The sequence below is a fragment of the Oratosquilla oratoria genome, chromosome 4 (assembly GCF_046742065.1).
Source record: "Oratosquilla oratoria isolate Oo_2021 chromosome 4, ASM4674206v1, whole genome shotgun sequence".
Lineage (NCBI taxonomy): Eukaryota > Metazoa > Arthropoda > Malacostraca > Stomatopoda > Squillidae > Oratosquilla > Oratosquilla oratoria.
This window is the reverse complement of record NC_134780.1, coordinates 81,960,266-81,975,265: the sequence shown is the minus strand read 5'-3', so window position 1 is coordinate 81,975,265 and position 15,000 is coordinate 81,960,266. Positions and strand designations below refer to the sequence as shown.

The 15,000-nt window shown below is 41.4% G+C and overlaps 1 protein-coding gene across 6 annotated transcripts in view; it reads right to left on the bottom strand.

The window, feature by feature from the left end:
• LOC143024976 (cytochrome P450 9e2-like) overlaps window positions 1–15,000 on the bottom strand; it is a 20,434-nt gene that overhangs the window by 422 nt on the left and 5,012 nt on the right. For all 6 annotated transcript variants that reach the window (XM_076184516.1, XM_076184519.1, XM_076184518.1 and 3 more), the window contains exons 3-7: window positions 13,758–14,442; window positions 12,771–12,989; window positions 7,241–7,301; window positions 4,184–4,374; window positions 1–422 (exon numbers count right to left, since the gene is read on the bottom strand). The exon at window positions 1–422 is cut by the window's left edge and continues 422 nt beyond it. In XM_076184516.1, the coding sequence (XP_076040631.1) occupies window positions 253–422; window positions 4,184–4,374; window positions 7,241–7,301; window positions 12,771–12,989; window positions 13,758–14,442 (1,326 nt within the window). In that variant the 3' untranslated portion in view covers window positions 1–252. The remainder of the gene's footprint in view (window positions 423–4,183; window positions 4,375–7,240; window positions 7,302–12,770; window positions 12,990–13,757; window positions 14,443–15,000) is intronic.

Below are 15,000 nucleotides of genomic sequence, written 5' to 3'. Positions count from 1 at the left end.
TTCGATCTTGCAGTGACGTCACGTTTCCCCCAACCCCGACCCTGTGTTGTTTTGATGTTGTTGTTGTTGTCCATTGCACGACCCATGGTGATGATATTTTATAGTGTGCCAAAGATGTGAGGTTGTGGGAAAGCTTCTATGTCAAGAAAATGCCCACTGGGAAAGATTTCTACTGTGTCGTTCCCTTGATCCTTTCATCATTACTCCAAGAGTCGTCCCTTCCTTTCTCCCTCCATTCCTTCTTTCCTTCCTTCATGCCTGAAGAGGTTCGAAGACCAGATTGATACCATCCTTGGCCTTCGTTGCATTAAAGGAGACTTCGACCTCCAGAGGACCCTCGTGACCGGGCGCCAGGCGGAACTCCATGTTGAGGACCAGGTGTGCTAGCGCCATCTTGATTTCCAAAAGAGCGAACCGCATTCCTGACGAGGGGAGGAACAAAAGGAAGAAAATAAGTAAACAAATAAATTAAATATTAGATATGTAGATGAATAGATAGACGAATGAATAAATAAGTATATAAATAGATAAGTAAATAAACAAAAATAGAAATAAATACATAAATGAATGAATATCTAATATAAAAAATATCTGAAATTCTTGATGTAGGGAGAAACATGGCGAACCCAATTCCTGAAAAAGGTAAAGAAAACACATTACAACACACACACACGCACACTCATATATATATTATATATATATATATATATATATATATATATATATATATATATGTATGTATGTATGTATGAAATGTAGAGACTCTATACATAGCACAGATAATAGAATAGGTGGCATTAAACTGTCGAAGACAACAGCATTACACACAGCATAAGAATGGAAGAAGTTGGGACATCAGATCACATGAAGCATCCCACGTAGTGCCACTCCGACCGGTGCGTGGGATTTCGAGCCTCCGTAGACATTAAACCAAATAACATATTCTTGTACATCCATTCCCACACATTTTCTGGTTTTGATACCAGTTTTTCTATAAGGTAATCATTCTTTCTGAAGAAGCACCTCAATGCGAAATGGGTCAGAAAATATTTTTTGTGTGGTTTCCCTCTACTCCTCTTACAACTTGTCAGGATGTTTTCTCATATCTACACGCACACACATACACATACACACACACACACACACACACACACACACACACACACACACACACACACACACACACATATATATATATATATATATATATATATATATATATATAGTATATATGTATATATATATATATATATATATTTATGTATATATATATATATACATACATATACCAATTTTTTCTTTCTTTATAAGGGAGGTGGCCAAAAAACAGAGGCATAAAAACCACTCCTACCCATTCCAACCCTATCACACTCCACTCCCCTCCACCCTCTTCCCTCCCTCTTATATTGGCACCTCCTGGATGACGGGTCATTCCTGCATCTTGTCCACTGCCCTGGGTCAGAAGCAGTGTCGCAAGACACAGCACATCCACAGCGATGTCGCATCATTAAATTGGCGAACCCCCTCTCCCTCCCCTCATGCAGAAAAGGAGAAGACGGGGAGAAATCACTTCGGGCTGCGTCATTTTTTTTTTTCTTCTCACACATACTACCTCATCCCCCATCCCCAACCCATTCCACCTCATGGATCACATCATCCATATACAACCATTCTCCATTCACCCCTGTCTGTCTTCTCCCGTCCTTCCTCAACAGACATTCCCCTCTTCCCCAAAGCCCCTTTTACCCCATCCATCCATCTCATTCTAGGCCGCCCACTCATGTTCACTCTTTCCACATCTGACTTCCACACATTTTTACTAGTCTTTCTTCACTCATTCTTTCCATGTGTCCAAACCATCCTAATACTCTTTCATCCACCCTTTCTCCCAACTCTCTTCCCACCCTCGTTCTCCTCCTCACTTCCTCATTTTTCACTCTATCCAGCCTAGTAACCCCCATCATACTTCTCAGACACCTCATCTCAAACACATTCAAACACTTCTCTTCCTCTCTTATGCTCCATGTTTCTGCCCCATACAGTGCTGTCTGCACAATCACTCCTTCATTCAATCTCCTCTTAGCATCCATTCCCAGATGTCTATTCCTCATTACATTATTTAATCCACCAAGGCATTTACTCGCTTCTCTCAATCTACATTCTACCTCCACCTCCACTCCTTTTCCTGCCACATTCACACTAAGTATCTAAAACTATCCACTTCCTCCAGTCTCTCTCCCTTAATACTCACTTCCAGTCTGCTGTCACTTTCACCCCTTATACATCTCATCATTTTACTTTTATCCACATTTATCTTCAACTTTCTTCTTTCACACACTTTCCCAAACTCTGTCACTAAATTCCATAATCCCTCCTCTGATCCTGCTACAAGCCCAGTGTCGTCAGCAAACAACAGGTGGGTTATCTCCCACTTTTATCAATTTTCTTTAACCCTCTCCAATCCCTGACCCACCACCGTTGCATTTATCTTTCGCACCACCCCATCTATGTATAAAGTGTACAGCCAGGTGACAGAACACATCCCTGACGAAGTCCCACCTTTACCTCAAACTACTCACTCTCTCCATTTCTAATCCTGACACACACTCTACTACTCTCGTAAAAACTCTTGACAGCTCCTAAAAGCTTTCCTCCTATCCCATATATCTGCAATACCTTCCACAGTGCCTTCCTGTCTACCCTATCATAAGCCTTTTCCAGATCCATGTAAGCTCCAAAAACATTCTTAATTTTTCCTATAGCTCTCTCACATATCTGTCTTACCACAAAAATCTGATCTATGCAATCTCTACCTGTCCTAAACCCACAGCCAGTCCACCATCACTATACCTCCTTTTTTCAGACATTCTGCATGACATCCATCCAGACCAGGTGCCTTACCTGTTCTCTTCATCTTGACAACTGCCTTCACTTCATTCTTCCTTATTTCTCCTCCATTTTCCTCACTCATCACTCTCATTTTCTTAGCATTTTCCACCGCAGCTACCTTTCCCTCCCTATCCTCCTTCACATTTAGCAACTCCCTAAAATACTCTGGCCATCTTCCTCTTACTGCCTTCTCTTCCATTATCATCTCTCCATCTGCACCTTTTACCTTTTCTTCTCTACTTGATTCGCCTCCTCTTCCTCTCTTAATTTCTTTCCAAAACATCTTTTTATTACTTTCAAAAAATTCTGTCATAATCTTACCCCATTTCACATCTGCTCTCCTCTTTGCCTCCTTTATCTTATGCTTTACTTCTCTTCTCTTTCCCTTGTACCTCTCAAATGATTCCCTCATCCTATTTTGTAACCAATCTGTGAAAGCTCGCTTCTTCTCTTCTACAACCTTCTTTGTTTTCTCATGCCACCACTCACTACCCTTCCTTCTATTTCCTCCCATCCTCCTTGTTCCACACACCATCTTTGCACACCTTATGACTCTCTCCTTGAACCATCCCCATTCCTCCTCCACTCCTAGGTCTACTCTATCCTTCACTCCCTCCCACTCCTCTCTCAGCTTCTTCTTGTACTTCTCCTTTTCTTTCACATTTAAGCAGTTCACTCTAAGCACCTCCCTACCTTTTGTCCTTTTCCTCTTTCTCTATCTATCCTCCACTTTCAACTTACCTTCCACCAGAAAATGATCTGATATTCCCCCACTCGCTCCCTTTAGAACATGTACATCCTTAACTCTTCCTATTATACTCCTATCTACCACTACATAGTCCATTAACGCTCTATTTACCACCCTTCCATCCACCACCCTCTCCCATGTGTATTTATGCTTGACTTTCTTCCTAAACACTGTATTTGCTATCATCAACTATATAGACACATCTCCACCATCAACTCTCCAACACGATTCTTTTCTTGAGATCCACACACACATACACACACTCACACACACACACACACACACACACACACACACACACACACACACACACACACACACACACACACACACACACACACACACACACACACACACATACACACACACACACACACACACACACACACACACACACACACATATATATATATATATATATATATATATATATATATGTATATACTGTATATATATATAATATATATATGTATGTATATATATATATATATATATATATATATATATATGTATATATGTATATATATATATTTCTGGTTGACTTACCAATGCAGTTTCTGGGTCCCTGGCCGAATGATTGAAAGGCGAAGCTTTGTTCAGGGGTTTTGTTCTCAGGGAGAAAGCGTTCTGGCTTGAAGTCGTCCGGGTCCTCCCAGATTCTAGGGTCCCGGTTCAATGCCCAAACATTGATCATGATCACCGTGCCCTTCTCGATCTTCACGTCAGTTCCGGGAAGTCTGCAAGAGGAAAATCTTTAAGTAGAAAAGGAAGAAAATCAGGGTTAGTATTCTTAAAACTGTTCCCTATCCAGACTTTGTTCTAACTGAACAGGTGATTATGATTTTTTCGCCCATTACCCGCCTTACGATGTAGCTAAACAAGGATGGCTGGGTTGGAATTGCGAGATTTAAACTGTATTGTCCTCGCTTCCGTATGTGTATATTACTGTACGCAGACGAGGTTGAAGGGCAAGAAGGACTTATCCTTGATTATTTCATTGCGAATATTCTCTAAAGAGTCTGCGGCTTTATAGTTTTCTTCGTTGACTTTACTTAGGAGGTATTCAATGGTTGCCGACGTTGCGGAGTGGCATGGTTTTGTTTTTAGGGGCAAAATGCTGTGTTAAGGTGCAGGATGATTAATTTGGATTGGCCGCAGCGATCACAGGAAGTGTTGGTATGATGTGAGCATCACTGTTTAGCTGGCATAGAACAATGGAAGAGCTCGGGGCGAGGTTAACTCCGATTGGCTAGACCTCGCCGAGTGGGGTTCGGTGGCCTTCTATTTGCCAGTTGCTTCACATAGGGTGGGGCTTGAAAATCATCCGCTTGGATATTCATGGTAGGTCGCTGGGCCTGAATATAGAGGGCTCCCAAGAATAACAACACACGAAGATCTCGTTCATTGTTCATTGTAGCTGTATTCAGGTCGTCTTTTCTTGCTAATGGTCTAATGTGTTAGGTGGTGTTATGTGTCTTGATAGATCACTTGTTTAGGTGACAGATTAAGCGTCATGTCACTATTGTTCTTGCATTGCCATTGCATGCGTGTGAGATCCATACCCCTCACCACTGCAGTTGTACTGTTAGACAACATGGCCTTCTTGCAGTGGTTTTCTGGTGATGTATTGGTTGCGTATAACTAACTACTGTCTTTTTAGTTCTGTAATATATGTTGAGCTGGATGTGCTTAGCTGGGTTGATGGTTCGAACATTCTCTTAGATGATTTCTCTAATTATTTTTCATTGTCTTGTACTCTCAGTGGACATGTGGTTCTTATCATATAAGTTGACGGTATTGTTATTGTCAGGCGTTTTGTTGTATTCACTCATGTACCGCTTATTTAAAACTATCTGTGCCTTTCGGAATTGTCGTATTCGTTCTTTATGAGTGCTTGAGTAAGAATTTTCAATTCCCTATAGGTCATTATCTAAGAGGAGCAATGGAGAGGGCTTTATTGACGTAAGCATCAATGGTGGAACATCAATACAACGCATGGAACTCGCTTTTTCCATTTAGATAGATCCCAGCGGTTTTTTGGTTTTGCCTCATTCCTGGCACTAATGTACTGTTTCCTGGATTTAACGTGTGGACTTGCTAACACACCGTGTTTTCTTTTATATGGCGTTATCTAAGCTATACCTATGAGCTGGGTTGTGTAATTCTACGTTTAACACTTTGAGATATTGAAGTTCATTTGCCATTTCATTGACCATAAAAACAATTTATCAATATCCTACAGCAGTATCCCAGCTTCTTCGCCCGACCTAATTAGGCGTCGTTTATAGAAATAAACAATAAGGGATCGAAAACCGAGCCCAGGAGACCTCCACTTGTAACACTGCCCTATTTGGATTTTATACTGTTAATGGAGACCCGCTGTTTTCTGTCTGCAATCCATGTTCTAATGCCCCTATGCCATGAGCCTTGATTTTATTAAGTTGTCTCAGGTGAGGCATCTTGTCGAACGCTTTGCTAAACTCGACATATGTAACATCGTAACTATCATTGTTATCGGCCGCTTGTAAGCATTAGTGTAAAAGTATAAAAGGTTAGTTACACACTACATTACCTTTGGTGAACCCATGTTGTGAGTCACAAATCAGATTATGCCTTACTAAGTGTTCCTTGATACAATTTGCTAAAAATTATTCCAGTATTTTACCTATAATCGACGTCAAACCAAAAAGGCTTTCCACGTCTAACGAGGTGATGATACCACCACGCGGTCCTCGGTTCGAAGGTCGCTCAGAGCCGGGTTTCATGATATCATTACATCACTGTCACAAATGATTCGGTCCATCATTGTTATAATGGCGAAACAAATAAAAGCTTCGTGTCTGCCTACACGAGTGACGTCGGTGTTCCTGGCACAAATGGACTTCAGGGCTGTAGCATCTCAGCCGTTCAGTATATATATATATATATATATATATATATATATATATGTGTGTGTGTGTGTGTGTGTGTGTGTGTGTGTGTGTGTGTGTGTGTGTGTGTGTGTGTGTGTGTGTGTGTGTGTGTGTGTGTGTGTGTGTGTGTGTGTGTGTGTGTGTGTGTGTGTGTGTGTGTGTGTGTGTGTGTGTGTGTGTGTGTGTGTGTGTGTGTGTGTGTGTGTGTGTGTGTGTGTGTGTGTGTGTGTGTGTGTGTATACACATGCAACAAGCGGCCCAATATCTCTTCTTTGAATGATTTCTGGGCCGATTCGGTAGCTGCAGTCAGTTACCTGGGAGCCGCATATCTAAACCTTTGCTATTAGGAAGGTGACCGAATAAGGACATACACGTCACAGTCAATCCCAATTGACCATTCTTCTCAGAAGCAATGCAGAGAGGCACAGCTCTTCCCAAGCAGGGTTTGACAACCTGCTTTACATTTCTCCTGCGAAAAATTAAGTATAGTGTGGTATTATATGATACGATCAGATACAATATATTAAGACTATACTTATTTTATCACAATGTTATGATAAAACAAAGTGCAGGTCCTTGGACAATCAGAGAGCAAGATTCCATGCTACAATTCGAAGAAAACAAAGAAGAAATATAAAAGTTGTCCATAAGTTAAGTCACGCCATATCTATAGCCAAGAGATTCAACGTACTTGTATTCTTTGGTGGTGATTCTCTCGATAACCGTTCCAGGCGGATAGAGCCGTAGCGCCTCTGGAAGAGAGGAGAAAGGGTGACCATCAGACTCCATCGATCACTGATAACTTACACCCTGGAACACATGGGTAAAGGGGACAGATTCCTTCACAGTTTGAGTCGCCCAGCGACAGCAGCAACGGCCTTCGCCCTGTTTCCTTTTAATTTCTGAAAATAAGACCTACAACTTCTGTCCATATTGCAAGTGCGCATGGGTGCTGTTTTTGTTAGTGGTCGGCCTAGTAAGGTCAGCTGTCTGCAATGACGTCATGGATTTAACTTCTCCTATGAGGCTTAGTGGCTAACTACCCATGATCTTGGGTGAGATGGTATTACAGGTAAGTGCAGTTTAAATGAGTTTGTCGTGTATTTGACCACCACTCTGCACTCTCTCTCTCTCTCTCTCTTTGGTTGGGTATTTATTTGTCTATTTATTTACCTACCTTTAGAAAATGGTTTAAGCAAGTGCACACCTGTCTTTTGTGATGAAGAAACGTTCGCATAAGGTGTTTCCTATATCATGGAAGCTAATTATTGAAGAAATTGGAAGCTGGAGTTTAAGAAAAGAAAATAATAGAAGAGCTCAACGTGAGCTCTTCCATCATATGTTATATTAACAAAAAAGTAAACTACACGAATATGTGTACACCATAAGTAAACTATACGAATATGTGTATATCATAAGGTAAAAATACACGCTATAAACCTATACAATCATTCATTGTAATTATTTTATTCCACGTACAATCCCAGTTGAAGTTTAGACTAAGCTCAAATTGTATCGGGGTGGCCAATGAAACATTCAAATAATGCAATAATGGAAAATTTGTATTAGATATAAGCACTACAAAAATGAGCGTGCGGTCGCTTCGTAAGCTAGATCAAGACTGACGCTAAGCGACGCGACCACGCTCAGATTTGGCGGGAAACATACACGCCCAAACGAACACTTGGCTCTCACAATAATGTATAATATATAATGCACATAAATGTCATATCTCACAATGATAATAAATAAACAATATTACAAACACGTATGTACAACACACAAAGAATATTCTATGCCACCATTACATAGCTCGGCCACCACCACTCGGTGACCCCACCGAGCAAACAAACAAAAAATGACCAGGCAAGACAAAAGCAAACATAACACAGTCCACACACATACAAAGGTGAATACAAAAGTATAGAAAAGAATAACATTAGCACACCCTAATACATAAACAAGAATACAAGAATATATACATAAGAATCACATACGACATAATGAAGGTACATAAGAAACACATACAACAAAATGAAATAAGAACTGGCGCCAGTTAACCAAAATACAAAAGACAGCAATTGCCGTACGTCCGGGACATGACACTTAATAGCTAAACAAGAGGTACACACACAAATCAATACAATTAACAGAAAATGAGAGAAAAAACAAACAAACACAAAGTACAGGCCAAGACAAACATAATTAACAACATAAACACTGTACATATTCAGTTATGAAGACACAGGACCCCTTGAACGGAGATTATAATTATGAGGGGCTGATACAGGAATGGTTTGTACAGTGGGCTTTGGAGGAGGCTGGGTAAACGCCGGTATGGGCACCTGAGTGTCCTTAAGTCTGTCCGCATGCATCACTTCGCTCAGTACCTGTGAAGGATCAAAGACCCTGAATTCATTGGGATGCGACATCTCAGTAACCAAAAAGGGGCCAATAAATTTACAATTTAACTTAGATTGGCGGTCAGGCATGCTCTTATAAACATGATCACCAACAAGGATGGTAACAGGCTTTGCACAAATATGTTGGTGTTTCAACATTTCGGCCTTGGAAACATCAAGTTTTTCTTTCACAGTCATAAATGGCATGCAACGTGTTACTCTGGAGTTGCCTATAGTCATCAAAATTGTAGAGGGGACGAGCAGGGCTGTTAATCACATCATAAGGGAGCCGTTTTTCAACTCTATAGATGACATAATGAGGCGTCCAAGGAAGGAACGTACATTTTCAACTGACTTCGGTATAGGGAAGTCCCTCACCGCCTTGATTTTATAAACTGTGGTGTGGATACCATGTTTGTCTACAACATGACGTAGGAATTGGATACTAAACTTGAAAAAGGAACACTTGGGTAAATTGAGTTTCAACCCAGCTTCAGCAAAACGTTGCAAGACCATGGACAACTTAGTAAAGTGGCTTTCCACATCTTTGGAAACTAAAATTAAATCATCCAGGTAAACAAAAAGTCTATCCCCCACTAAGCCATAAAAAATTGAGTTAACCAAGCGCTGGCAACGAAGCCATTCATAATGTCCACTGGGAGTCGAGAAGGCCGTGACTTTACGAGACTTCTCCTCCAGGGGTATCTGCCAAAAACCGACTTTTAAATCTAAAGTGGTGAATACCGTATTACCTGTGCCAATGGACTGGAGAAGGTCGCTTAAGACAGGCAAAGGGTAATGGTCAGGAACAGTGACCACACGTTAACCCGCCTATAGTCAATAACTGGACGAAAAGTTCCGTCTTTCTTAGGCACCAGGAGAAGAGGTGAGTTCCACTCTGAGTGGGACTCCTGTACAACGCCTTCACGCAATAAGTCGTCAACCAAGGATTGGGCTATAAGCCGACGAGAGTGAGGTAACCTGTAAGAGGGGACGTAAACAGGACGAGCACCTGGCTGAAGATCAATTCTATGAACCACACGATCTGTAACACCTAATGGATCACCAGGCAAAGCCAAAGCTTGACGGTGGGTGACTGACAGTTCAATGAGACGAGGCGTCTCACCAGAAAAATCAATCTCGCCTACAAACGTGAGTAGGGTCACGTGTTGGAGGAGACTGTAGTACAGAAGCTGCTATGATAGGCGAGTTTTGGAAAGCAACAATGTCAACCACATCAAAGGAGTCTAAGTGGCTGCCAGGAGAGAGAGAGCAATAGGAACAGCCGTGACGTTTGTTACCATCGCCGTGGTAACATGATCCTCGCGAACAGTGGAGAGAGTTCCTTCTAATGCAAGGCGACGAATATGAACAGAGTCAGGCAGAGAGAGAACGTCAGACCCTATCGGGGCACCTGAAATGCGCACCGGAACTCGAACTGAACTTGAAGGTCCAATAAGATGCTCCCCAATAACAACAGCAGCACAAGGAAAAGTAGGGTTAAAGCGCTTAGAAGCTGGTGAGGGCAAATGTGCGGACTGATAAAGCACAGGAGAATCACAAACAGAAACTGGCCTATCTGATGCAGGGATAACAAAATTGCAGAAAGTCACTACACGGCGACTAGGAGAAATATCTATGCCATGAGCTGTAAGAGCATCAATACCCAAGAGACAGTCACACATAAGGGCAATACCAGAAACAACAACGAAAATGATATGGAAAACTGTAGCATGCGAGGGAAACTGTAAGGGAAGACAAACAGACCCAAGAACATGCAAGGGAGAACCTTGTACAGAATGCAAATTATAACAAAAGGGAGATAAAGGGAGATTGTACACTTCCCGGAGAGCAAAGTAAGCCTTTCTATTTATGAGACTACATTCTGCACCAGTATCTACAGTGACTGAAATAGGCGTATCCCTTGTAAGAAATAGGTAAAGTAAGTAATTGGAAAGACTCAACAGCTATCAAAGCGATGATTTGAGACCGAGCATTACTGGTCAAATCTTTGGGGTGTGAAACAGGCATCTCTTCCCCTCCTACAACTACTGATCCCGCGCGAGCGAGTGATCTTTTTTAGGCAGTCCATTGTCCACTAATCGCTTCGGAATCCAGCAAAGAACCTCTCCACCTCTCCCAGCTACTTGACGCGTGAACATCGAGTACAGCAGCAGTCCCTCCTCACGCACCAGGAGCCACAAGTCGCTCCCCTCAGCGCCCAACTCCTGGCGAATCGTCACAGTCAAGCCAAAGTTCCGTGGGCCGCTCATTACGATAAAGATATTGGCTCCCTGGGCCACGCCTACCAATCTGTAAATAAAACACTCCTCCACCGATGTTTACGTTCCAGGCAGTCCTTGCCCCACATTTCTATCTCCTGACAGTTGCTTGTTAAACACTTACAGGACTGTAATGACTTCAAGCTGTCAGAACATAGATTTAGCTTGGCAGGGGGAAGATACATTTTGTCAACCGCATCGACAATGAAAGGAATAAATATGTGCTAGAATGTATCAATTCTTCGTTTACAGGCCCGTGCTAGTGACCTGTCACGCGTCCGGATAAGTGCACCCCTATCCGTACCAGCAAGAACTATGTTCAAGATACACTTTCCAATTAGTTTGAGTTTTCTTTAGACAAGTAATTAATTTCTCATTACATAAAGATATCACAAATATAGACATTTTTTTAATGTTTTGGCACCTGTTTAGTCCCGAAGGTGCTGAAAAACGGTACTACTATAATGTGTGTGTGTGTGTGTGTGTGTGTGTGTGTGTGTGTGTGTGTGTGTGTGTGTGTGTGTGTGTGTGTGTGTGTGTGTGTGTGTGTGTGTGTGTGTGTATGTGTGTATGTGTGTGTGTGTGTGTGTGTGAGTGTGTGTGTGTGTGTGTGTGTGTGTGTGTGTGTGTGTGTGTGTGTGTGTGTGTGTGTGTGTGTGTGTGTGTGTGTGTGTGTGTGTGTGTGTGTGTGTGTACATATACAATTCAAATGACCCACGCGCTGATCACTCCGTTCGGAATAACGGCTAAATCGTATAAGAACTGCTGTTCCCGGATGTGACCGCTAGTTAAGGCGTTGTCACTGTGTTTACAATAAAGCATGTACCTTTGTGTCTCATATAGTTTTATATCATATATATGAAAGTGATAGTTCTGATGAATATCCATAATTTTCTACAACTATGTCATCTGCAGTATGAGTAGAGAAACGTAAAGGGTAAGTTTGACATTAGAACAGAAGTTGATGTGCTGTAGCTAAAAATTATCGTTGGTGATGTACTGGTGAATATGGTACGTTTTCACTATATTTAAACATAAGAGTGTAGTGTTTACATATGGTATTCTGTAGTTTATTATTGATATATTCATTTACTTATTTGTTTATTTATTTACTTATCATCTACTAATTCGTTTATTTATGGTATTCTATATTTTTGTTTTCTTTATTATATGTTATTTATGTATTTACTCAATCATTGTGTATTTACTTATTTATCTATATGCTTCTTTAATATTTATTTGTTAATTTATTTGTGAGTTTATTTCCTTATCTATTCATTTTGATCTAGTGATCTGTGCTTGATTTATAGCATAATTTTACTGTTTTTGGTAAACCTCGAAAACTTCGAACAGTCGGACATATCAGACCGATGCCCCCATTTACCTAGTAAATCGAGGGGTGGGTGAACAAGATCATGCTGCAATGTGTCACATTCTTTTCTCAGTCACTCTCTTTTTCTCTCCTCTGCTACCCTTTCAAGATTGCCACAACACTGTACCCCCGGTTTGGGAACCATTGGTATATGATCAGACTTACCGTGCAGACAAGCCTCAAGGTATTTGGCTTCTCCTATGGCTTTGTAACTGAGTTCTCCATAGGTCTCTATCAGACTTCGGAGCTCTTCGCGAAGTCGCTCTTGCACTTCATGATGTCTTGCCAGAAGATCCGCAGTAAAGCTGAGCGCCGCGGAGGTGGTTTGGAATCCCGCGAAAAGGAACATGACAGCTTGGGAGATGATGGTGTCATCGGTAACGGCTGTGCAAGAAAAGATATGTATATATTCTTTTTTATTGGATAACAACGAGGGAGGTTTTTTTTCAAATATTCAACAAACACCGTCCTAGAGGTAACTAACAATAATTCTCATTAAGTGGAACGAGAACGAGATCAAACACTAAAAGAGAAAAATAAGGGTGAAGTGAGATTGGGCATGAGAGGAGCAAACGATGTGTATGGCTCACATTGTAATGAACATCTCGGTAAGTTCAAACTACTCAAATCACGGCTATGATGGTGAAGCAAAGGAAAGGGCAGAAGGATATGAGTCGAACATTATGTGAATTTGAAGAAAAATGTATGTATTGAATGAGTGAGTCATGATCCAGTTTAACATGTGGATGCAGGTGCTAGTGAGGTAAAAAGTGATCTGTGAACGCGGGTGAAATCATACACGCACGGGTACACATATACACATCACATGTGTGTAATAGATGCATGTATGTCTATATAAAAGGACGTATGGTCAGAAATACCATGCTGTGCGACTGAGTACAATTGAGGAAACAAGTTCTTCGACACTTTTGTAGGATACATTGGTATCAAAAGGGTTTTACTTCGCGTACATAACTGAATAAGCATCCATCAGAAATACTCTCGTTAACAAAACAATAGACTTCATTACTGACTACAATACTTTTCTACGTCCTTGTTGCCAGGTGCCAACAATGCACCTCACCAGAATGTGTCGAGAACCTTCTTTCCTCATCTGTATAAGAGAAGATAAATCACTTTAGATCCACTCACGATATTTGCTCTTTGCCGTGTCGAGATCATGTTCTTGTTTGGCCTCCAGCATCAAGTCTATGAAATCACCCCTCCTTTCGCTATTCTTCCTTAATTTTAGGGTCGCCTTTGCGTTCCTGGTGAAGATCTCAATGGCCGGATCCAAGAACCTCAACCTCAGGAAGTAAAAAAGTCGAGGACTGATTATAAGCACAGCGAACTTTAAGACCCCCAATATTCCTGGGGTACTGGACATTTTGTCAGCGGCTATGGCAAACTCGTCCTTTTCGTTGTCAATGCAGTTCGTCTCAATCCCGAAGGCGGAGGTAGCGATGCTGTCCAAGGTGAAACGATTAAAAAGACTGTTCATCTCCACTTTGTCCCTTGTGATTCCTTCCCTTAAACACCACTCGACTAGTTTCTTACACTTGGCCTCGATCAAGGGAAAGGTCCCTTTCAGCTTCCCCGAAGTGAAGGTAGGGGACAAGGTCGACCTCAGCCCTTTCCACTTTTCTCCTGTCAGTGAAAAAAGCATTTCCCTAAAGACCAGCTCGTCCGAGTTCCCGAGATCAAACGGTCTTCGGTCCACAAAATGATCGAAGTCCTTCACCATGATGCTCTTCAAAAGAGATAGGTCATGGACGACCAAGGCAGGCTTGAGACCTTCGTACCATCCCATGTAAGGAGACTTCGACTTCATCATATACTATGTGGGAGAAAGAAGTGCTGATTAATTTTCCTTACAAAAATACAAGCAAAACTATCAACTCCTTCAATACGCTGACTGAGATGATGATTTTTTTTCTATAAAAAAAAAAACTTTGCAGTTGAATTGGGAGTTAGGGAAAGACGGGTCGCGATAGAATGTATGTACATATGCCTCAATAGTATATGAAACTGGCTCTTCTGGTAGAAAGGCTCGCAAACTGAGCCAACCTGGAGATCATAGCTCACCACCAACTGGGAAAGCTTAGGAATGAAGGGGTGGAGTCATAGAGGTAGTAACGGAGAGATTTGTGGAGAAGGGAATAGTAAGAATTAAAAGTGATGAATATATCTATTACTGGATATTAGATTTTGCTTATAAAAGAATGTTGGGTGACTTGTCCATAATAAAAGTCGTGAGATAAATCCAGTCAAAACAGTAACTTTACATTTTGGACACTTCAACGTTCGCGTAGGTAGTGACTGAATCATGTTCAGACTTCCTCGAAAAATATGTTGGCAAACTGCATCCGAAAAGGACAAGGAGTTCTGGAGTTCT